Raw genomic sequence first — 25,355 nt, 5'->3', positions numbered from 1 at the left:
ATTTAACGGGGGCAGGAATGACCAGAGAGTGGGTGGGTGGGAGCAAAGCCTGGAAAATGCTATTTTGTTGTATCTGTTTTGAGCCTGTTTCTATTTCTGGATCATGGGCAGCAACTGAAACCCAATCTGATGTGTGGCCACTGAGGTCTCCCTCTGCAAATGCGGCTGCGTGAAACACTTCCATCACGTGCTGCTCCCCACAAGGAAAGCCTGCTCCCTGGTAAACTGGACAGAGCTAAAACTTGGTCGGGCATAGTGGCTCATGCCTGTAATCCCAGCATTTTGGGAGGCTGAGGTGGGTGGATGACCTGAAGTCAGGAGTTCAAGACCAGCCTGGCCAACGTGGTAAAACCACATCTCTACTAAAAATACAAAAATTAGCTGGGCATGGTGGTGGGCACCTGTAATCTCAGTTACTCAGGAGGCTGAGGAGGAGAATTGCTTGAACCCAGGAGGCGGAGGTTGCAGTGAGCTGAGATTATGCCACTGTGCTCCAACCTGGGCAACAGAGTGAGACTCGGTCTCAAAAAAAAAAAAAAAAAAAAAAAAGCTAAAAGTTGCCCCCACCTTTTTCTAGACTATGTGGTTGTATCCTGAAGGCTCACTCCCTTGGTCAGCTCTTCATGCCCTGAGCCAAGTCACAGGACAGGTCCCAGGATGCCCCTCAAACACCCACAGTGAGTAGTGCCTTCTGTCTGAGCCTCAGAGGCAGCCGAAAGATGTCCAGCTTGGACCAGCAGCTCCAAGGCCTGCAGAAGGCTCTGACCAGTCATTTGCCAGAGCACAGTTGAAAACAGCCCAAGTCCAGGAAGAGAAAGGTTATGGAAATGGATCTGTGTAAAGACACAGCGTGAATGCAATTAATTGTTGTCAAAGCATTTCGCCGGCTGCATTCATCTCTTCTGTAGGAGAATAAAACTATCATAACGATGACAACTTTATTCAACATTGGTGCAATTACTAAGCCTAAAAATAGGACACAAAGGGGAGATTTTCTTGAGAGGACTGAGCTCTGCTACCCATGTTGTACGCCTGGGACAGTCCGCCCCCAAGATGGAGAGAGGAAAGGAGAAAGCTAAGATTCATTGACTGTCATCATGTGCTACTAGGAGGAGCATTTTACCAGTTTTTATCTACATAACCCTTCCTTCCACTCTTTGGAGGGAGGGGCAGTGGGGTGAAGAGCACTGAGGACCAAGATTTGTTGAGCACCAATTGTGAGACAGGGTCAACAAGCATTCTGTACATAATTTCCTTCAATTATCATGACAGTACTCCAAGGGAGGTATTATTAGCCCCATTATACAGATAAGAAAATTGATTCTCTAAAGGTTAAGAAGTTTGCCTGTAGCCAAACTTCTTAATTGATTCTCTAAAGGTTAAGAAGTTTGCCTGTAACCAAAGGTTAAGAAGATCCTGTAGCCAAAATCCTTCTGATTATACAGTCATTCACACAGAGTTGCTTGCTGTGAAACAGGTGAGCTCAGCAGAGCCGCACTGCTGTCCCATCGTCATCCCCTTTTCCATCTCACATCCCATTGTCCTCCCTGGACTCTGTCACCCTTTCAAGAATGAGAAAATGGTCAAAGACTTGGAGTCAAAAAGCCTTGGGTTGAAGTCTAGTCTCCATGACTTATTAGCAATTGTGAACTTGGCTCAATTGCTAGACCTCTATAAGCTTTAGTATTTTCAGATACATCAAAGACAACAATCATTCCCACTCCACAGCATTGTTGTGGGGATTAAATGAGACCACATATGTCAAGTGCTTTGCAGAGCATCCAGCACATAGCAAATACGTGATAGCAGTGGTCATCATTATTGGCAGAGAACATGGTACTGAAAAGAGGGGTAGGTCCCAGCCTGACCTCCATTCAGGATACTATAGACAGGAACGGGGCCTCGGGAGGGCAGCAGCATCCGGTAATCTTCACTCCTGTCCCACACGGCCAGTTGACTTCATGGTCCTCCCAAAGGGAGGGACCTCGCCCTGGAATAGGCACAGGGCAGGGTAAGGATGGTGATACAGTTTGAATGTCTGCCCCCTCCAAATCTCATAGGTGAAATGTGATTCCCCATGTTGGAGGTGGGGCCTGGTGGGAGGGGACTGGATCGTGGGGGCGGATCTTTCATGAATGGCTTAATGCCATTCCCTTGGGGATGAGTGACTTCTCACTCAGTTCACATGAGATCTGGTTGTTTAAGAGTCTGAAACCTCTCCCTTCTCTCTCTTGCTCTTTGCCATGTGACACACCTGCACTCCCTTTGTCCTCCCCCATGATTAGAAGCTTCCTGAGGACGTCACCAGAGGCAGGAGCCATGCTCATACAGCCTGCAGAACTGTGAGCCAATTAGACCTCTTTTCTTCATAAATTACCCAGGCTTGGGTATCCCTTTATAGCAACACAACAGTGGGCTGGCCCAGATGGCGGGGAAAACTCGCCCTCTACAGTTAGGTGTGCTGACCACATGCAAGGTGCTGTTCTAAGTTATTTGCAGGTATGAACTCATCTAATCTTTAAGAAAGCCAGTGTGGTAGGTGCCATTATTCTTCCACCTTAGCAAAGTGAAAAGTAAGCTTTAAGCCACTCTTCCAGGTTACCCTCTGACCCTTTCTTTGGGCACAGCCATGCCAGGCCTATAGCTCTACCTCTCTCAGGGAATGGGAACCAGTTCACCAACACCACCTTCAGGAGATGACTCTGCCCCTGGGAAGCTCTCTCCTTGACCCACGCTTGGAAAGGTGAGCTCTTTGTCTCTCAAGGAAAATATTCACTTTGTGCTTTGAAAAACAGAGAAGTTTCTCCTGCTTTTTCCATCTTCTTCCCTTTGGTCACTTCTGTGGGATAAATAATAAGAGACTGGACAATAAGAACAAAATTATGTGAGAAGAGGCAGACTTGGCTTTAAACCCCAGCTATAGCTAGACATACCTGTTGGTAGCTGTGGATCTCTGCAAGTGACTCCCCCTCTCAGTTTCTTCATCTATGGCAGAGATCGTATCTGCCTCGTGGTATTGTCATGAGGATCAGGGAAAAGTATATGAAGCATCTAGATCACTGCCAGATGTCTTGGTTTATAACTATTGTTGCTTGGCCACGTATTCACGGCATCAAGCTCTTGTTCTGGGCTACGTCATCTAGGGAGGACTCACCTTCCCTGAGGCTCCTGAGTTCCCTCATGGGTGAAGTGGGGATGAGAACATCTAACCTGCTGTGCAGGATCCCTGTCAGGAGCGGGTGAGGTCACCATGTGAGTACTTTACACAGTGCCTGGCACACGGCACAGGCCCCATCAACTGCGCTCATTACTCTTATCTTTATCATCCTGATTAGCTTCTCCCAGGAACTGAAAAGTCACCGAAACACCCAACAGATCACTAGAATTATTTCCCAATCACAACTTGTGGGAGGGAAATATCTGGATGTTTCTCTTTCATAAGCCTAAGAGCTGTCAGGCCAGGGGCAGTGGTTCATGCCTATAATCCCAGCACTTTGGGAGGGGAAGGTGAGCAGATCGCTTGAGCCCAAGAGTTTGAGACCAGCCTAGGCAACATGGCAAAACCCCAACTCTACAAAAAATACAAAAATAAGCCGGGTGTGGTGGTGCGCACCTGCAGTCTACTTGGGAGGCTGAGGTGGGAGGATCACCTGAGCCCAGAAAGGTCAAGGCTGCAGTGAGAGATCACCTGAGCCTGGAAAGGTCCAGGCTACAGTGAGCCATGATTGCACCACTTGCACTCCAGCCTGGGTGACAGAGTGAGACCCTGTCTCAAAGAAAAAAAAAATTTTCTAGTTTCATTTTAATGGTCTTTGTGTACTTGTGTCTCCTGTTTTGAACCACTTCAAATCGTTTTGAAAGGAGGCAGAGTATAAAAGCAAAACAGCTCCATGGTGAGAAGTAACACGGACCATTCACCTTCTAAATCCAGCTGCATCTGCAGGACGGCCGTGCAGTTAGATTAGCATCGGCAGCCTGCAATCCAAGGCTTGCCTCTCCGGATGAGGGCCCTTAGTCTTCTCCGGAATTAAGCCAAAGCCAGGCCCAAGCAGCCCCAAAGGTAACTCTATCCCTAACAACAGTTACCTGGTCAGTAAAAAAGGTATTGGCCAAGGGGAAGCCTTCTTCCAAAAATCATCACCTCAAATTCTCGGTTTTATACCAGAAACCTCAGAGTAAAAGTCTGCCTTTTGATTTCCACAGAATTTTTAGCAGCATGACGCCTTTTTGAAAATTTGCCATTTCTTCCTATCAGTTTCCCGACCATATGCAGACAAATCCAGCCTGTAAATAGGTTGAAATGAGAGAGCCAGTTAAGTGAGACACTCAAGTTGTCGCTGCATTTTAATAAACATAGCACACAATGTGTTGCTACACAAACACCATTCATAAACCTGAGTCACAGGTTTCAGATGGGAGCTGGGGACGTGTAGAAATAGCCTGTGTATGTTAAACAGCAGAAAAAAAAGAAGTTTGGGGAGTAAGGTCAAAATCATTATGCCCAATTTAAACATCATAAAAATCTCAGCCTTGTCATTATTTACAACCCCCAGCACAACTCCCACCCGAAAGAGAAAGCCAAATGGAAAATTCTAAATAAGATGATGTCCTCACGTCGACCTAAACAGCACAAATGATGCAGCATCATAAAACGAAGTTATAATTATATTGTCGCCCTTCCTGGCTGCCGGATGCCCACGGTACAGAGCAGCCACTCCACAGGATTTTCTGAGCTCTGAGCTGTCTGGGGTTTTTATAAGAACATAGCTTTGACTAGCGTTGACCAACTGATTTGCATTAAATGACTCTGTGATGGTTTGAGGTGGCAAAAGAAGAATACAACTTGTGTGGTGGAGAACTAACACTTTGAACATGTTGCAAACATGTCAAAAATCCATCTTTCCAATATTCACCCGTCCTCAGCTTTCAACAGGTCCCTGCAGACTTGGCCTTGACTCTGGGTCATCCTGTTCCTTAGCAAGCACCTTCCAGCCTTCCAGCCTTCCATCCTCCGCTCCCATGGCCCAGGAACCCAGTGTGAACTTGCAAAGTGCTGTTCAATGAAGTGGATTCAGGAAGCAGCAATTCTCTCTCAAGAGAGGTCTAGTGTTTAGTCACGTACTCCCCCACACCAATGATGCTCAGAAGGGCGCTGTGACCCCGTGTGTGGGATTCGAACACCAAAGATTGACACACAGGGCGACAACAGACACTCAGGGTTAACTCGGCTCCCAGCTGCTGCGTGATCCCAGCTCTCATTCAGTCAGGCTGCCTGCCGGGTCTCTTTCTCACATTTTCCCATTCTGGTCCCTCCTCCAGTCACCAGCAGAAATGCACCTCTCGGTCTCAGGCCTCTCCCATCTCAGTCTCTGATGACGTGCATGGCCTTTGTGTTAAGAGCTCACTAAAGTGTAGATCATGCTGAATGCAAAAATAAAAGGAAAAGAAGGGATTAGTGGAAGCCCACAGAGGACTCAGGCTGCCCCTCAGGAGAGGGACCTTCCAGAGGCCAGACCCCTTGGCTTCTCCCTCATTCCTGTCACTACAGCATCTCGCCCGCTCCACTACTGTGCCCCTTCTACTTCCCACAACGCTGGAATAAACATTTTTTGGGAGAGCATATTGTGTCCCTTGGATAAAAGATGTGATTGCTCTAAGTGCCTATTATTATTCTCATCGGGATGATGATTAGGGTTATTTTTCTTTTCGTGCAATTGCAGGGCAGGCCTGGGGGTGAGGGTGCAGCGGATGCTTTATGCCATTAGCCACCACACGCTTGTATGACGGCTGTGTCCAGGGCCTCCCAGATGATGCTGGATAATATGTTAGTGCTGGGGAAAAGATCATCAGCACTATTGCAAAGGCCAGTGTGGGAACATAAGCCCTCTGGGCACGAGAACTAAATGAATTCTTGATTGGGTAATTCCCTGGCTCTCCTATTTTCAATGGACTCCAGGAATTAAACATACCTTAAAAGCATGTGACCTTAAGTATTGCCCCAATACTAGTAAGAGTGGTGATGAAGAGGACATGTATCCCTGTGCTCTTGGTAAGAACTTCAGGTTAATTTTGCAAAGCTGAGGAATGATCTGCACCAAAATATACCTCTGTCTATCTGGCAGAAAAAAAGCCCAACCACCTTTTCACATTATAGTGAGAAAAAAAGACTCATCTAAGAAGTAAAACCAAAGGAAAGAAATGAAAAGGTTTTACTTCTAACCCTGTGGAGCTGCAGAGGCCCAGTGAGCTCTTCTGAGTAGCTGAAGTTCCAGCTTCGGGAACCTGACACACCTCATGTGCACAGAGAACCAGTGGTCAGAACTGGAGCAGGAGGGACTTGCTGTACTTGGAGAAGTTGAGGGCCAGATGAGGAGTGGCTTGCTCAAGGTCACACAGCTAGTCACAGCAGGGGGAGAAGCCACATCCTAACTCCAAAGCCAGTGCTTTTTGCATGATAGTACTAAGCCTCATGTGGATACTTTTGTTTACTCACTTTCATTCATTCTTTCGTTTAATGTTTATTGAGCACCTGCTGCATGCCAGACACTATTCTCCGTGCTGGGAAAAATGCTGAGTGTGCAGCCCCAATTCCTGCCTTGAGGAAGCATACAGCTAAGCTGTGGCAGCAAACCACGAGGGTTCAGTGAGCGCCAGGCACTGGCCAGGACACTGCAGATGCAGAGGTGAATGAAAACAACATGGTCTCTGGCATCAAGGAACAAGTAAACCATAAATAACATAATTGTACACGGAGAAAAATAAACCTGAGGAGGGGGGACAGGCATGATCCACAATAACTGTGCAGGAGGGTAGTCCTACTACTGTAGGTTTGAAAAATCTTTCTACAGAGCAGACACTGTGCACTCTGGGCTGGCTAGCTAGTATCTGCGTCAGCTCGCCCTCTTCTAACAAACCTGAAAATATCACCTGGTCCACAAGGCAAACTGAGAAGTGGGCTGATGGGTGCCATGTGGTTCAAGCAGGCTAGAAGAAAGAGCACAGGCTCTGAAGCCAGATGGCGCCAATTATTAGCTGGGATTTGAGACACATTTCTTAACCTCTCCAAGGTCCTCAGGAGCTCCCCAAGAGGCTCAAACCATAACCATCAAGCCCATCTTTCCCACTGCTGTTATGTGGGTCTCTAGCCCTGGGCTCAGTTCAGACATGGCTCTGCACCCACAGGGTCCCCTTCCCTCCCTGCCACGGTGGCCTGTGCTGATGCTCCTGTGCTCTCCACCAGCTCTGGATCTGAGGGGCTGGCAGCTCCTGAAGTGGGAGAAACAGAGTCTTTTAAGGAGCCCTGAAGAGCACCAAGGTGCGCCAGATTTAACAAAGAATGTAGGTGTCGGTGGCCACTACCTGGAGTCCCCGTGAGGCTGCAGGAACTGACTGTTTCCAATTTTGTTTTAGAAACAAAGTAATTAGCGCATGTAACACGAAGGCAGGGCCAAACTGAAGTAATGAACTAGAGGACAGTCAAACAGAATGTCTGGAACATACTCGGTTCACAACGATCGTGCCCATCTAACCGAGAGAAGCTGCCAAACCCACCCCACCCCGCCCCCTCCCACCCCCACAGCTGAGCACCCAGTCACTTCCCTCCCTGTGAATTCATAGGCCTTCTTCCCGGTGACGCCTCGGCTCCAGCAGTTTCTGCACAAAACTGAAATAAGGGAAATGTCTTGCCTCCGTCTTCATCCACACTGAGGTGGATCCCAGGCTAAAGGGCAGGAGCTAATGAAAACACTGGTGTCGTTCTGCCGGCTTAGAGGGGAGACAGTGCTGTCTCTGGGGACAGGCCACTCAGCCCATGACGCTGCAGAAGGGGAAGTCTGTGGCTCCACAAAGAAAGCAGGGTTGAGCCCACTGCAGGCAAGACACCTAACCTCCGAGGTGTCAAGTCGCTAAGCCCATGACAGCTTTGTCCACGCTCAGTAGTTTCCCAAGACAGGAACCCATCTGACGAGGCTTTGGATGTTAAATAGTTCAGACTTGGAGTCAGAAAGACTTAGGTGAACCCACTGGGCACCGGGGAAATCTCCCGAGGCTTCAAAGACAATCAGGCTCCCTGCAAGCTGGAGCAGTAACATCCCGGAGCACCCCACAGAGTCTGCAGACACTAGGGATGTAAAGGGGAGGGAAGGCAGAACCAAGCAGAATGCTCCAGAGCCACCAAGGTGAGCATCAGGATTGTCCAGAGAGCTTGTTTAAAATGTAGAGGCCCAGACCTAGGAAGTCTGAATAGGTAGCTATAAGCCTAGGAATCTGCATTTTTAAAAAGCACACCTTCCTCTCTTCCTTACCACTCACTTTGATAAAGACTTTTCTAGAGGTTTTCTAAAACAGCGAGCAGTTAACAGCTACTGGACACAGTGGCTCACGCCTGTAATCGTAGCACTTTGGGAGGCCAAGATGGGTGGATCACTTGAGCCCAAGAGTTCAAGATGAGCCTGGGCAACATGGCAAAACCCTGTCTCTTCAGAAAAATACAAAAATTAGCCGACCATGGTAGCACATGCCTATCATTCCAGCTATTCAGGAGGCTAAGGCAGGAGGATCCCTTGAGCCTGGAGTTTGAGGCTGCAGCGAGCTATGATCCTGCCACTTTACTCCAGCCTGGGAGACAGAGTGATACCCTCAAAAAAAAAAAAAAAAAAAAGGAAAAAGGAGTTCAGTCTTTGAAATCGGGACTCAGGATGGACTACTTACAGACACTATTGGCTGTGACTTCAGGAAAATTATCTAACTTCTCAGATTCAGTTCACTTTTCATATGCGAATAAGGATAATATGTATCTTATAAATTGAGCAATACATGTAAAGCTCTGAGTGCAAAGTCTGGCTCGTTTTTAAATGTTAGAACTTTGGGAGGCTGAGGCAGAAGGGTCACTTGAGCCCAAGAGTTCGAAACCAGCCTGGGCAACATAGTGAAATCTCGTCTCTACAAAAAATTTTAAAATAATAATAAAAAAAAAAATTAGCCAAGCATGGTGATACACACTTGTAGTCTCAGCTACTCAGAAGGCTAAGGTGGGAGAATCGCTTGAGTCCAGGAGTTCAAGGCTGCAGTGAGCAGTGATTGCACCACGGCACTCCAGCCTGGGCCAAACAGTGAGACCCCATCTTTAAATAAAAAATTTTTAAAAATTAAAAATTAAAAATGCCAGAGAAATGCAGCCAAATTCTGACCGGCCACAGCCCAATCCAAACACAGGGGTGGGGTGGAGTCCAACATCCCAACCCCTCCTCTTCTTCCCCTGGCTGCTGTCAATCATGCCCTTTTGGAGACATCATTGGAAGGTTTGGAGGTCACCATGGCCCTGCCACAGGTAACAATGGAATCACAGGTGACAGGTGCGAGTCCCCAGAGATGAGCCAAAGAGGAGCAGGAAGGAGAAGGAGGCATTTTCGAAAAAGGCGTTCTCTGGTGTATCAAACCACAAGACAGTCTGTTTATAGCTATCTGCTTAGTCAGGACGTTCTGAGCGGAGAGGTGAAAAGAGAGGAGATTCCTGAACAGGACTGCAAAGTCAGCAGGTTTCTCTTAATTGGAATGGTGTTATGTAATACTGGGAAAATTGTAAATGAAGCATTTAGCGACCCAAAATGCCACTTTATGAAGCGTGACAGCCACTGTGGGGCTGGGAGAGGGAGTTTGGGGCCTCTGTATGGCTCCCAAGAATCCTTGCAAACAGGCAAGGGGGAAAGGGGCAGTAAGGATGAGTCCCCGGGGCCACAGGCAGCCTGGTGGGCTGAGCTGAAGAGTTGTGAGAGGCAGAAGCCCTATAGGTAAGAAGCAGCAGCCAACCGCACTTCACCAGTTATTTCCAAGGGATGTTGAGAGAGTTTTCACTGTGTGGCCCTGAGGATGTGCCAGCAGCAGGCAAGGCCTCCTGCAGGATCTCCGGCCCCCTTACTTGTTTAAGTAAGGAGCCTTTGCTCCTGAGCCAGTCGGACAGCTGGGACCACACCCGACTGGCCATGACTCCCATCCTCACAGGCCCTCTCCCAAAGGCCACCTCCCCGAGGCCAGCCTGAAATTCCCTTCCATGTGCTGCAGGAGTCAAAACCACCAGGAGGGGCAGACACTCACCAGTAAAGGTAGTAGAAGAAGGAGAGGAGATAGAAGGCCAGCTTACACCAGGCCTCCTTCTGACAGTAACTCAAAGTGTCAGCATTCATGACCACTGGTGGGTCGTAGGCTAGTTCTGAGCTATCTGCCGGACAGTGGAAATACCTGCAGGGAGAAAGGACAGCATTATCTCTGAGGTCCTGGTACTGTGGCATCACCTGGGCACGCCCTTCTGAAGCAGGACTTCTGCCGAGCAATCTCTGCCAAGCAATTGCCTGCCTTCTGCCCAAGTCACAGTTCCAGTGCCGCTGAAAAGTGGCTCAGCCACTATCTTCCAGCAGTTAGTAAGTCCCCAAATACTCCGATCACTGGCATCAGGGCAATTTCACCAATATACAAAGCTGCTCCAACAGAATGGAAAATGTTTTACCTGGCATTGCCTGGAAGTCTGAGGAAGAGCCTCCTCTCAGGACAGGTGTAGGCAGAGGTTCGGGGCTATACCGCCACTGCTGGGACACCACCATGCCTCCATTTTACCCTACAAACTACTTTACACAGACCCTCATTGAAAATCCTGAATACTTCAGGACATCCTATTCCCTCTTGAGTGCAGAGCAGTTTACAGGTGCTTTCCTTCTTGATAGTGGGACCTAGAACTCAGAAAGAACATCAGCCGTCTGTGGGGAGAGAGTGGCCTCAGATGGCAGCTGGGTGAGCGGAAGAACGTGGGTCGGGGAGAGGAGGCGAGCGGATAACATGAACTGTGTCTACTTCAAAATACCAAGTTTCCAAGGCTCACCTGGCCACAGCCCCTGAGGAGGGGAGCCCTCAGGCTTGGTGAGACCTGGGGCAGGAGTCTGAGCCTCCTGAGCCCCTTGGGAAGTGGTTGCTGCCCTCAGGACACTGCCCCCAGGACCCTGGCCACAGCCTCCTGCCCAGCCCAAGAACAAAGTGCAGCTGGAATCTCTCAGCAAATTCCTTTTTCAGTCATTCTGGTAAAGGCACCAGAGGCCAGGAGTGCAAATAAATGGCTTCCTGGACTCTGGGACAGGCAGTGGTTCTCAATGGTGAGCATGGGCCCAGGGAGAGGGCTCCAACCGGGAGATGAATCCCACTGGCTTTGAAGAACATCCCTGCAATGTAGCAACTCGCAGATCCGGCATCGCAGTTCCTTCCTCCTTCCCCTTCAGAGAATTGCACTGACGTTATCTGTCACTGACACTGTGCTGAAAAGAAATCACAAGCCAGATTCGATGACAACTGCCAGCTCACAGCCCTCCAGGCCACTCACCTCTCCTCTTCCTAGGAGCCTGTCTCAAAAGCTATTTGCTGTCACTGTGGTTTTGTTCCCAGGTGACCTCATTAAGTGGAGGCAGAGGGGCAGGGTGGCCAAGTGGCTCCATGGGAAGAGCAAAGGCCCTGCCAGTCACCGGTCACCACACTGATCTTCCTTGGGTCTGAGCCTGTCTGAGCCTCAACTTTCTCTTCTGTGAAATGGGGATGGAATTGCTCACCTCAAAGGGCTATTGTGACCATTATGTGAAGTGGTGAAGGGAAACAACCCGGGAAGAACAGGTACTGAGTCAACAGCAGGAAGTTCTATTTCCTTTAAGCAAACTAAGAGCCAGAGCAGGAGGGGACTTTGTTTGTACGAGACATGTCACTGGACTGGACCTGTTGAAAGGGACGGGGAGTGGAAAGGGGGAAAAGGGGTATACAAGGGCTCTGATTTTTAAAGGACTCCTCCCATCCTCATTCTTTTTTTCTTTCATGTTCTGAGAACTTACTAACTGGCAGGAACTAGACTAGATCCTGTCAGGGATTCAAAAAAAGGTGAGACAAAGTCCCTATTGGCAAGGAGACTACAGCCCCTCCCTTTTCCCACAGAGATAAACTTTCAAAGTCTAAGGGCACTGGGTGCCTTTCCTTCTCCTCCCTCTTGGACAAGCGCTAGCCCTACGAAGCAGTACCCTGATCCATGTGTGGCCAATTAACCACATTTCTGATGCCCTGGCTTGACAGCCCCCTACTTGAAGGACGTTGGGACAAACTTCTTTCCTGGGGAGAAGAGCCAGCCCCTGGGGCAGTGTGTCAGACAGCAGGGACTTGGACTGGGATTCATACAGAGGTGGGGCGGAACCTCAGCCCAGCCACGTCCGAGATGAGCAACACTGGACAGCTAACATAACTCTGTGAGTCTCTGTGTCCCCATGTGTCAATCCCCATGTGTCAAACACAGAAAATGAAATCCAGCCCACCTGGTTGTTGTGAATCCTGGATCCCGAGTGGGGACTCGATACATTTCCACGCCATAACTTCTATTTGACGTCTCTCTAATTCAGATGATAGCAGATTGCCTTTACTTAAAGTGAGGCTTCTCTATGTAAACAAATATTTTCCCTTCCTCCCTAAACCTGAGATTTCTTCTACCCTGCTGGCCCTGGTCAATGGCACCATCGACCTCCCAGCCTAGAGGCTTCCCCTCCCTCACCTGCACCCAATTATGGGCCAAGGCCCGTCCAGTTCACCTCTTGTTCTCTCACCATTCTGACTCCCACTACCTGGGTCAAAGCTGTCTCATCTCTCTACCTGGAGTTCTCACCATAACCTCCCATTTGATCCTCAATATTTCACCATCTAACCCATCTTTTACACTGCTTCTCAGACCACCTTCCTAAAAGTCAGATCAGGTAATGCCATTGTCTTCTTCCAAAGCTTCTGAAAGTTTTCCATTACCTACAGAATAAATTAATTCCACCTTCCCTATCAAGTCATTTCAGGTCCTCCACACCATACTCACGGCTACCTGCCAATCCTCTCCTTATTTCCCTCCGAGAACCCTACATCCAACCTCACTGAACAACTGCCATTTCTCAGACACACCAAGTGCTCTCTGAATTCTGGTCCCTTGCCCTGGAACATGCTTTTCCAATGTCACTCTTGAGTCTAATTCAAGTGTTTCTTTCTCTATGCTCCTACCAGTATTCTTCATATGTCTGTTAAGAATGTATTTCCCTCCGCCACTAGGATGTACATTCCTTAAGGGTAAAGGTTTTGCTTTGCACTTAACTTGAAATCCCTCACAATGCCCAGCATGTAGTATGTATTCCATATGTTTTCTAAATGAAGGAGTACATGTTTTAGGTGTGGCTAAATCAAGCTGGATTTTATGGTACAATAATAACGATAAAACACTTTGGGGTCCAATGCTCTGGCAGCAAAGGGTCAAGGGCAGGCAGCTTATCTGCACAAATACCTTCTCTACGACTTTGGTATTCCTCCACCTCTGCCTCCTGTGTCCATATGGTGACTCTATTTTACAAAAATCCAAGAATCACATGATCTGACGCATGGTCTTAGCAGGGAATAGAATATATGAAATTATAACTGTCCCAGAAAATCCAGCCCATCTGGTAGGTGCTTTTTATTTTATTAAGATATAATTTACATACCATGAAAGTCACCCTTTTAAAGTGTACAACTGTGTAGTTCAGTGGTTTTTAGCATATTCATAGAGCTGTGCAACCATCATCACTATCTAATTTCAGAACATTTTCATCACTCTAAAAAGAAAACCTTAGACCCATTAGCAGCCATTCCCTATTCTCATTTCCTACCAGCCCCCGGCAGCCATGAATTTACTTCTGTCTCTATAGATTTGCCTATCCTGGATGTTTCATATAAATAGAATCATAAAATATGTGGCCTTTTGTGCCTGGCTTCATTCACTGATATTTTCTTCAGGGTTCCATGTTGTAGTATGTATCAGTGCCACATTTCTTTTTATTGACAAATAATATTCCATTGTATGGATATACCACATTTTGTTTCTCCATTTACCAGTTGATGGGTATTTGGGTTGGTTCCACTCTTTGGCTGCTGTGAATGCTACTGTAGCTGCTTTTAACACTGACCCACAAGGCATGGGGTTGTGGCTAGTGAAACCAGCAAGAAGGGCCTTCCCTTACTGGACCTGCTGCCTAAGAGCAGCTTAGGAAGGAGCTTTAAAGAAAGAGACCCAAAAAGGAAGGGATGATTGGAAGGCACTAGAAGCTGTCTATTTGGGGGGCATCATCACTGGACAGCAGGCTGCCCTGGCAGAAAAGAGAAAGGATAGGCCAGTCCCAGTCCGACTTACCTCCAGAAGTGATAGAAAAGCAGAGGGACATTCAGCCCCAGCGTGAGCCACTCTTGCGCACACAGGAACATGATGCAGAATAGGCTATGGATGGAGTATTCTGGCAGCACCAGCTGAAGAGGGAGCAGAGACATAGCCCTGGGTTAGAGGAGGGAAAAGCCACTCCTGCTTCTATGGCAGCTGACTTCTGCCTGGACGCTGCCTCTCACAGGCTGGTGACATGAAGGCCCTCCCTGCAGCAACATAGAGTCACCGACCCAGGACAGATCCGTTTCTGATATAGTCTTCTTTTCACGGCGCTCTTCTTTTTATAGCACTCTTTTTACGGCACTCTTCTTTTTATTATACCCAAACCCAAATGACACAAGCCCTCAGTGCACTACTTACTATTAACAGAATACCGCACTTGCTCCTAGGGGTCACCCATACATGGCCACTAAGAAGACTGGAAGAGCTGGTCCAGCCCATGTGCCATCTGACCCAAGGCAGGACCACTAGGAGAAATACTGCTAGAGTTTCTAATGAATCCATAACTGCCCCACTCTTGTTTTTCTGGCTCCTGTGTATCACAAACCCAAAGTGAGTATGTACAATTATCACAAACATAGGAGGGGGAAGAAAAAATGGCCTGCCCCAGGAGGTAGGCATTTTGCCTGACGGTGGATGGAGAAAGAGGAACATAAGAGAAAGAACAATTAGCAATGACAAAGAAGGACACTGTAGCCTCTGGAGGAAGAGGGAAGAAACTGACCCTGACCAAAAAAGGCCTGATGCTAGGAAGTGAGCAGCAGGAAGACTAAGCTCTCCCGCCTCCAATCCAGCCGCACAGGTATAAACAGGTAAAAGAAGCTTAAAAATCATTGAAAAGCCCCTCCCAAGGGTACTTCCATTTTATCAAAAATCAAAGTTGTAAGCTAAAGGGTAACTGTAAGGAAGAAATTTGGCCCCTAGGCCAGCAGTAGGGAAGGCTGTAGATATAAATGCATCATTTTACCCACTTATAGAGGAAGATATAGACATATATTACTAAATATATTTATTCATGTAACATATAAATGTACTTTGTATTGCTTAGGCTACCATGGATGCTTTGGTCTTCCCCTCAAAATCTTTTCAAACATCCTTGGGGGCCCATCTCAAATGCCACTTTTTTTTTCTTTTTTTTTTTGTGTGTGACAGAGTCTCACTCTGTCTCCCAGGCTGGAGTGCAGTGGCGTGATCTTAACTCATTCTAACCTCTGCCTCCCAGGTTCAGGCAATTCTCCTGTCTCAGCCTCCCCAGTAACTGGGATTACAGGCATCCATCACCATGCCCGGCTAATTTTTGTATTTTTTAGTAGAAACAGGGTTTTACCATGTTGGCCAGGTTGGTCTTGAACTCCTGACCTCAGGTGATCCACCCACCTCGGCCTCCCAAAGTGCTGGGATTACAGGCATGAGCCACCGCACCCAGCCTCAAATGCCACTTTCTAATGGGAGCTCTCCCCACCCTCCCTTGCTCCCTTGTTCCTTCGCCTTCCCCTGTACCTCTGGGCTCCACAGCATGTTTTCTGACTCTCTCCCAGGAGTACTTTCCATAATCTATCCATTGTGGAGTCATCATCTTCTTCCCACCTCCCAGTGCAGATAGACTCCTCTGCCCAGCATTCTGCAAGCCATCTTAGCCAATGTCTATTCTTTTCTCATTTCCATTTGCAAAGAGCCCTTGTACAATGCATGGCAGTTAGGAGAGACTTAACAAATACTTGGTAAAGTGCATTGACCTGACCAAATGCATATGTTGGTAACATGGCTGGCTGGCATTAGATATCCAGCCTGTGGTTACAAACTAAGATTTCTTTGGGTGGAGAGCAGACTCCCTCAAACCATCCTATTTGGGTATGGACCATGACTTTGGCCTCTCAATTTAGTTAGCTGAGCTAACTATCCCAGATGGCAGACACAGAGGGAGAAACACATACGCACACATTAAAAATAAAGACATGCACAGCACACGTGTAAGACATTTTGTAACTATGGGGCACCTTCTTTATTCTCAAAGTCCAGTGCAGATGAATTGCATTAACCCACACCATAGATTTCTCAGGCAGTCACCTGAGGAATCAGAGCACAGGAGCCATCATTCCAGAGGTGGTGACCCTGGGTGGGTGAACCAGGCACAGCCAACCCCTGTGAATCTCAACCACCTGGCAGGAGGGGGCACGCATGTCCCTATTGTATCTCCTTATAGGACCTCAGAGCTGTGCTTACCAACCCCATCTGCCCCCAGCCAAGGCACCACCCTACCCCCTCCCATCCAAAAAAAAAAGCCCACTTTCTCAGGGCTGGGTGCACCAGCCCCGGGAGGCAGTGGCTGTGAGTTCCACTGTGCACATCTCTACATTTTCTAATCATCAGTTTCAGCCACTTAAGCTGAGGTAATTAACATGTTTAGAGATGATTCAGGCCCACCCTGGGGTGGGCCTGAATCATCCATTATTGCTCCATCTCCATCTCCAATTCCAATTCCAATTCCAATGATAAATCTCTGATTACAGTTTGGATTTCAGGTCCCACTCTTAATCACCACTGCTGCTTCTCTCTTTGGGGTTTGATTTATTGTGGAGGCTGCAACCTTTCAAGCAGGGAGGATTCATCACGGTCTCCATATAAAGGAAAACTGCTTCGTGGAGGCCAGGTAGTCCCGGAGATCTCCAGCCTTTTGGAGAGTGGGAAAAAAGCTGAAGAATTTATTCTGCCATTTCAGGTGGCTTGGCAAAATGACCTCTTACTATCTACCGCACTGAACAGGATCCTTACAAATAGAAGAGGCTCCTCCAATTATTAATCCAGGGACTTTTGGGAGTAATAGTGACTTTTTGATGCACACAGTGGTCCTTGCCTCCTTCCCCAGCTGCTCCTTGTCACAATGATGTGGAAGAGACAGGGAACCTCTTCCTTCTAACCCAAATGGAAATCAGCCAGGTCATTTGCATGAGGCCTGTGCCATAGCCATTACAGCTGCCCTCCGCTCACACCCAGCACCCAGCCTTCTGGAAGGTGGTAAGGTCTCATTTTCCAGCTCTCAGGGCTTGGGGGTGCCGATGGGCTGTGGGCAGAAGTGATGTGGAGAGAAGGCCGGACCATTTAACGGCTGATACAAAATGCTCCAGTCTCTTTTCATTTTCCTCTGATGAAGCAAAAAGCATTTAGGATGGTGGGTAAGCCACAAGCAAGGAAGGAGGCCCCCAGGCAATTCATGATGGACTAGAGTGTGAGCAATAAAGAAACTTGTGTTGTTTTAAGCTGCCAAGGTTGAATGTTGTTTTTTTTTACCATGGCATGATTTAAACCATCTCATATGATACAGTCAGCAAACCCCAGAATGAGTAATCAATGGAAAAAGCAAAGTTTTGTTCTTCACTCTTTATCCTCTTGCAGCTGTCCACCCAGCCCTTCCTTAACAAGACATTGAGGCTGGCAGGACACGGCTCCCTGTCACTGGACATGCTCAGGCAGGGCTGAATAACCACCAGGCAAGCATAATGCTTATTCATGTGTGTGGGCAGCCAGACTAAGTGTTCTCTCCCAAATTCGCAGAATATCTGTTACATAAAGACCACCCCTGAAGTTTCCAGGCAAAATACAGAAATGCTGATGCAAGCACTCATCACAGCCCCATGACCCTGAGTCATGTCTTAGCTTTGGAAAACACTGTTTTTTTAATAGAGAAGCTGTTGAATGGTGCCAATCTCATTCTTTGACTAACAAAGGGAGAAACTGTTTCATGCAAGCCACAGCCTATTGAATTGCCATGTATTATTATACCCTGCTTTCTAGAGTTATAAATCCTGAATCTCAATATGAGTATTGTGGGATTACTGAAAGACTGCAATTTATTCCAACCAGGGGGATCATAGAAGGTTTATGATCAAAGGGAAGTTGGAAAGGGTGAGTAAAACCTAACCACGTGTGGGAAGTGGAGGTTGGCATTCTAGAAGTGGAACAGTGAAAGCAAAAGCAGAGAGAGATGGAAGTCACTGGCCTGGGGTGGCTCCTTAACAAGGCCACCTCAAAGGGCCCCTATTCAAGGACATTAATAATATCAGGCAAGGACTGCGTAAATGCTACCTTTACTCCACCTGTCCTGACTTCCTACCCAGGTGCTAATAGTCAATTTTCATTTGCTAGCAAACATTTCCATCTGGATATTCCACAACCACTTTGTGCTGAAATTCACATTCTTCCCAGTACCTGCAAACTTTATCTCCTAAATTTCTGACTTCTACTAACCATACCATCTCTGACTCCTCATCAATCTCTATGAGTCTGTTGCCAAATCCTGCTTTTTCACTGCCACTTGCATTTGTTCCTCCCTTTTTATTTATTCTGCCCCTATTGGTCTGGGCCCTGGACCTCCTCCCCAGGCTGGTGCAAGAACCTTCTAGCAGGTTTCCATCCCTGTTCACGTGTGCCTTCCATCCAACAGAGCAGTATATGCCATGCTCAGCTCAGCTCAGCATTAAGCCGTCATCCACAATCTTGTTTTTCTAGGAATTTTACCTACTTGTCTGCATTCTAAATATTTTATGTTTAGTTATGCATCCTTTCATTCATTCATGTATCCATTTGTTTGCTGCTTTACCCCATCAATGACCTGCAGCTAATTGGTACCCTTTATAGATTCTGAGAATGATGGAATCATGTGAGAAGTCCTGTCTTATTTTTACTGCTGTGGTAGACAGGGGCATTAGGGGTTGTGGGAGAGATTCTTCTTATACCTGAAGGAAAATAAGTAGAAAGGGGATGCTTGGAGTTGAAGCAAGGGAATAATGCTCCCTGGTGGAAAAAAGGAATTCCCTAAGACCAGGGGAAGGGAGAAGATAAGGGAGATGGAGAGGCAGCAAGCGCCCCTGGTGTTGGAGATCTGCCTGCTCCTGGCTCTCACCATGCATCCTGAGGGCACAGGATTTCTGAGGGGCTGGCGTCGGCATGCCTGGGACCAAACACATTAAAACTCACAGCCACGGAAGCCACGGGGAAGCTCCAGGGGCTGAGTTTATCTTGAAGAGAGTGGGAGCTGTGAGACTCAGAGTCTCCACCCATCTCTGAATCCCCGTCAACTCAGACAACAAGCTTTACAGCTGTAATCCCGTAAGTCTCAATATGTTAGCCCAGTGTCTCAAAGCATTATATAAATTCCTACAGTTATATAATAATCAACTGTCTGATATTTAGAAAAGCAGCTTCCCATGCTGAGTCTTATTTTCCCCATCTGTAAAATGCCACACCTACCAGCCAGGGACACAGGATGTACTATGAATGACAGTGCTCTCAAAAGTGAAGAAGCCTCCCACGAAAGAAGACGCCACTATTGTGTTGTGATCATGATTATTATTATTTTTTCCCAAGATGGAGTCTTGCACTGTCACCCAGGCTGGAGTGTAAGGGCACGATCTCAGCTCATTGCACTCTCCACCTCTCAGGTTCAAGTGATTCTCCTGCTTCAGCCTCCTGAATAGCTGGGACTACAGGCATGTACCACCATGCCCAGGTAATTTTTGTATTTTTAGTAGAGACAGAGCTTCACTATATTGGCCAGACTGGTCTTGAACTCCTGATCTCATTATCTGCCCACCTTGGCCTCCCAAAGTACTGGGATTACAGGCATGAGCCACCACGCCCAGCTGATCATTATTATTTTTAATATTCATACACTAGCTGATGATCATTCCCAGGTAGATAACTTGTTGCTCTTACCATAAAGGTCAATGAAATGACCCAGAACCAAAGTTGGTTTCCTGATTTTCGATTCAGTCTCCTGACTCCTCTGATCGAATCAAGCTCCAGCTTCCTCATTGGGAAAAGAAACCAAGGGCTGTTTCAACAGCCTGCCTCTCAAATCATAAAAAACCTCAGTCCTTGCCTATTTTCAACAGCAATAATCCTGCTCTGTGTGTCTGCCCTAAGGTTTATTTGCCCCAGGAGCCAATAGTGTAGAGAAAGAGAAAAGGATACTATCTCTTCTATTTGATTCCTCAGCCCATACTAAACTGGCCCTAAAACAGAGGATCTCTCTGGGACGCACAGGATGAAGTCAATTTTCCCAGCATGGAGATATCCATTCTCCATTTATTCCCAAATGAATAATCATGCACATGAGCGTGCAGTCAGTCCCTGTTCAATTTACATCTGGGTGAGGGGACAGCAGGAAGGAGGGGACATGGACGGCATGCTTGGAAAACTAGGATTTTGCTAAACCACAAGACTAGGAGAAAAGCACCTCCAAGCACTCTCGGAAAACCACATTCGGGGCCCCTTTGCTCTCAGGAAGCCACATGCTGTTTAATCACTCTGGATGAAGGTCATCTTGGGACAGCCTGCATCAGTCTGGGCATCCAGGAGGGCTGCCCAGCCCCATAGGCCCTGCCATGTCAGGGACTAGCACCCAGCCTCAAATGGCACAATACAGTAGGATGCTCCGCCAGCTGGGACCTGGGGTTGGGGCGACTTGAGTTCCCTATGCATCAGTGCTGGCATATCAAATGTTTTGACCTCCTGGAATTTGCATCAAAGTTTATTAAATATTTTTAAGCCATAAAACAAAGGCCCTGCTCCATAAGCAACTTAGCACAGAATCAGCTAGTCTAGAATTATAATCTTATTTTTAAAAAAATTTATTTTTTTTTTTGAGACAGAGTTTCACTCTTGTTACCCAGGTTGGAGTGCAATGGCGCGATCTCGGCTCACCGCAACCTCTGCCTCCTGGGTTCAGACAATTCTCCTGCCTCAGCCTCCTGAGTAGCTGGGATTATAGGCATGCGCCACCATGCTCAGCTAATTTTTTGTATTAGTAGAGACGGGGTTTCGCCATGTTGACCAGGATGGTCTCAATCTCTTGACCTCGTGATCCACCCGCCTCAGCCTCCCAAAGTGCTGGGATTACAGGCTTGAGCCACCACATCCGGTCTAAAAATTTTTTAAGAGATGGGGTCTCACTATGTTTCCCAGGCTAGTCTTCAACTCCTGGGCTCAAGCAGCCCTCCCACCTCAGCCTCCCAAAGTGTGGGGATTACAGGTGTAAGCCACCGTGACTGGTCCCAGAATAATTTTAAAAGGCATCATAAAATTAATATGGCACCTGCTGATTTTACATACACCAGGAACTGTGGATGTGGCTCAGCGCCCTTCACTGCTAGCAGCTCTCCTAAATGCCTGAACCAAGTATTGCTTTGATCTTGGCCATCCACGGCCAGAATTGGACCCTCTTGGCTGACCCCCGGGGACTGGGCCACAGTTCAAGGGAAACCAGTAGCAGATCATTTTCCCCATGGGCCTGCATCAAAACATGAAGGAAAATAAGTCAGAGAAAGCAAGAAATAGTTGCCTGCCTGAGTGACCCAGGACCTGAAGACAGAAGAATTTTCCTCCTGGCCTGGGGAGGCCCAATAGTCAGTGAGGGGATGCAGGGCAGAGGAGTGGTGGGCTGCTTCCAGTCCCAGAGGGCTTTCTCTCCAGGCCTCCCACTTTTTCACCCTGTGGGGCCTCTAGTTTCTCCCTACGTTTTCTTCGTTTACCCTCCCTGAGCACATTTAATCCACACTGTGTGTGTTCCTGCTGCTTCTTGGCACCCAGTTGGACTCATTTCCACCTCTGCATTGGGAGAAGGCAGCACAGGAAGGAAAAAGCAGAGAGAGAGAAGGGGGGTCAAAACCAGGACCCCTGCTGCCCACTGCTCCTGAGTACCCAGGGTGTGAATGGCCCAGAGGCCCCTGTTGGGATTTAGCTGTGCCTGACACATCTGCACCCGGCCACACACGCTCCACACTCGTGGACTGCCCTCGTGGACTGCTCTGGGCTCCATTCTTGCCCTGTCCAGCACCCTGGGAGCTGCCTGACCTTTCCTGTCCTCACTGCTTGTTGGGGACCAGTTTCCAGCCTGACTGACACTAACTGGCTCAGGCACCTCTAGCCCCACTGTCATTTCCCTTGGGGCCCTCACCAGCTGTACCCTGGGCAGGGGACACAGGCCAACCATTCTGCATAAATTACAGATCCCAGCCAGTCAACTGGGGAAATTCTCCTGCTTTGATCCAAGAGGAAAAGCACGTATGCACAACACCACGAGGAAGAAGGGCTTCTTTCACTGGAATTCACAGGTCTCAGCTTTGTCTCTGGAGGAGAAGGAAACCAAGGAAGGAGGTGACTGACTGGGCCGAGTGCCCTGCTCTACAGCCTGGCCGCTCCCACCCTGCCTCCCACCCATTTCTTGAAGCTTCCCCACCTTTTAGCAGTAGTTCTCAAGCTTCACAGTACTTTAGAATCCCCTGGAGCTTTTGCTAAAACCCAGATTGCTGATGCCACTCCCTGCAAGTTTCAGATGCAGTAGGCCTGAGTAGGGCCTAAGAGTCCCCATTTCTAACCAGGTCCCATGTAAGCCACTGAGAACCCTGCTCCTCAAAGTGTACTCCCTGTGCCAGCATCCACTTTCTCCTGGGAGCTTGTTAGAAATGCAGAATTTTGGCCCCATCCCAGGCCTACTGAAGGAGAGCCTGCAGTGTAACAAAATCCCTGGTGATTTACATGCACATTAAAGTTTGAGAAGTGGCTGCTCAGCACTGATTCCCAAAACAGAGTCCCCCAGCCACCAGCATCCCAATTGCCTGGGGCACTTGTTACAATTGCGGATTTCCAGGTTCTACTCTAGACTCCTGAGATAGACTCTCTGGGTCAAGAATCTGCATTTTTCAGAGCATTCCAAAGTGATTTTGTTAAACACTTGAGCTGAGGTTCATAGACCAAAGGTATGAAGAGCACACAAGGGTCACCAGGCCATAACACCTGGAATGTGCCCAATCCCATCTGAAGAGCACACGAGGCAGATACTTCCTTTTAAAGTCCCTAGTGCCCGGCCTCCTCCCACCCAACCCTCCTAGAGGTTGTGGGTCTCCTCCCACATCATGAGGGTCCTGTGCACACAGAGCCTCCTGCTCACTAACTATCAATTCAGGGGCTCAAGTCTGGGCAATCGGCATTTGCAGTCAAGAGCAGTTGTATCTGGCTCCTGGCTCTCCCACACACCACCTGTGGGAGAGCACCCCTGAGGTTCCCTGAGCCTTGCAGCCCCACGGCCGGTGGTCTCTAGTCTTGGAGGGTTGGCTTTGGCATCTTCCTGGGATGGAGATGAGCTCTCAGCAACCTTCCACCTCCTGAATCCCGTCCAGTTCTGGCCGGATGCTTTCCACCCTCCACAGGTCACCTCTTCCTTCAGCCTCACAAGCTCCTTCCACCTTTCTCTGGCCCTCCTCGTGTCTCAATAGACACTTTATAGATCTAGAAGGGGTCAGCTTTCTTTTAGGACCAAACCTTTGGATTCTAGCCTTGCTCTGCCCACTCCTCCCAGCCTTCCTTTTATAATTGTTTTCATATGGCATCAAGACACACTTGAATTTCAAAAGCCTCTGCCAGTTTCCTCACACACTTGCTAAATTACTGAATTACCTAAGATCTCACTCAGGGAGGAGATGAGAATAAAAGTGCTCCCTCCAATAATACCACATTTTTTAAGAGACAAAATTCTCCTACAACTTATTGGCAATTCAGAGCTTCTTAACACTTGTAGCTTCCCACTCCTTTTCTTCTTTACTTTGAGCCAGAGATGACGGGAGTAGAAATCATGCCCAGATGTGATCAGGCAGAGACTCAGATTGTTTGAAAAGAGACACTCACCAAAAGGAATGTTCCAGAATGAGGACAGCAGTGGGGTTAAGGGTCTAACAAGCCTTGTTCCGGTGCTGGAGAGCCCCACTTTCACACTCATTCAGCAAATATTGATTAGAAGCACTTACTAGGTAAGATGCAAAGCCATCTAGCTGGGGAGATTCAACGTAAATGAGCAGGTGCACCACAGGCTCTATGAACAACAAACACGCCAGCCAGAGGACAAACCGAGGCAGCACACGAGCACTTGATGCAGGACAAAGCAGAGAAGAAACCGGTGTTCTGAGGGAGGAAATGAAGGAGGGGGCCCCTTGGAGGTGACGGCCTCTCAAGTGGAGATTTAAAGGATAAGATGAGTTAGACTATGGAAGGCAGAATGTGGAGGCCAAAGTTTCTCCCAAGGGACACTCAGAGCCATCCTTTCATTCAGGGGTTTGAGACAGTCACTTTTTCTTTTATGTCTTAGGAGGAAAATCTCCATTCCTTCACGTGGACCACCCCTTATAAATCTTCCAGGGAAACGCCATGGCGACTGGAAATCCTTTCTGCCGGTCTCTTTGTAAACCTGGGAGACTTCCAGGGAATAGCCACGATGATTTCACCTGACAGGGAAGAGCATGGTGACAGGAAGGGGAACAAGGGCAGAAAGAAGTCATCTTCTGCCTGTAGTTACTCAGCACGGGGCAGGTAACAATGAGCCTTGACACCAACCCCACCTGCCTAGAGCTCACCCGGGAATTTAGCACAGCTGAGAGCCCCGCCCTCCTCTCCAACCTGTCCCAACCAGGGTGCCAGCCCAGTCCTGAGCGAAGGGAAGGAAGCCCAACTCTGCTTGGAGAAGAGGGTTCCAAATCCCCAGGGCCACGCCTCCCTACTTCCCTGCCCCGCTAAGGCCCGGTGTCCCATGTGAGGCTGTGCTGCCAGGTCTCTTCTGTAACCAGAACCTGATGTTTCCAGAGAAGAGAGTTGATCTCATGCACCGCTATGCTCCTTAATAGAGCGATCCTACTAAGAGCCTGCATCTTCAGCAGCACCATTAACTTCTAAATAACCTTTTCCAGGAAAAAAAACAGATGATTATCCTATTTAACAGCTATTAAGTGGTCAATTACCTGTTACACTCAGCAGGTTGGAAAAATTTTGCTCTAACAGACAAAAGAGGGTGAATTGAATGAGAATGGCGAGTATTGGTATTTGCAAAAGAAACACAAGCTGTCATCAGCATCATCAATTAATATTTATTGCGTGCAGTTACAGGGAAATGGGCAATTTGCTGAACATCCTGACCCAGGGCCCTAAGCGCAAGGACAAGACGAATGGACACAGCCCCTTTCTCCCCGAGGCCCAGGCAGAGGGGGTTGTCTGAATTTGAGCACATGCTATGTGTTTGCCCAAAGTTTGGCAATAATTCCTATTAGCTGGACTGTGCCAAGCTTTACCACAAGTC

At 48.0% G+C, this 25,355-nt stretch overlaps 1 protein-coding gene across 9 annotated transcripts in view; it reads right to left on the bottom strand.

The window, feature by feature from the left end:
* Nucleotides 1-4,326: 4,326 nt before the first annotated feature.
* The window catches only part of CNIH3 (cornichon family AMPA receptor auxiliary protein 3), a 296,652-nt gene continuing 275,623 nt past the window's right edge, over nucleotides 4,327-25,355 (bottom strand). For all 9 annotated transcript variants that reach the window (XM_021677326.2, XM_012459766.3, XM_021677324.2 and 6 more), the window contains 3 exons: nucleotides 14,210-14,322; nucleotides 10,093-10,236; nucleotides 4,327-5,421 (listed from right to left, as the gene is read on the bottom strand). In XM_021677326.2, the coding sequence (XP_021533001.1) occupies nucleotides 5,394-5,421; nucleotides 10,093-10,236; nucleotides 14,210-14,322 (285 nt within the window). In that variant the 3' untranslated portion in view covers nucleotides 4,327-5,393. The remainder of the gene's footprint in view (nucleotides 5,422-10,092; nucleotides 10,237-14,209; nucleotides 14,323-25,355) is intronic.

The sequence above is a fragment of the Aotus nancymaae genome, unplaced genomic scaffold (genome assembly GCF_030222135.1).
Source record: "Aotus nancymaae isolate 86718 unplaced genomic scaffold, 86718_ANA_hifiasm-v0.15.2.pri h1tg000032l_0, whole genome shotgun sequence".
Lineage (NCBI taxonomy): Eukaryota > Metazoa > Chordata > Mammalia > Primates > Aotidae > Aotus > Aotus nancymaae.
This window is presented reverse-complemented; position numbering and strand designations above follow the sequence as displayed.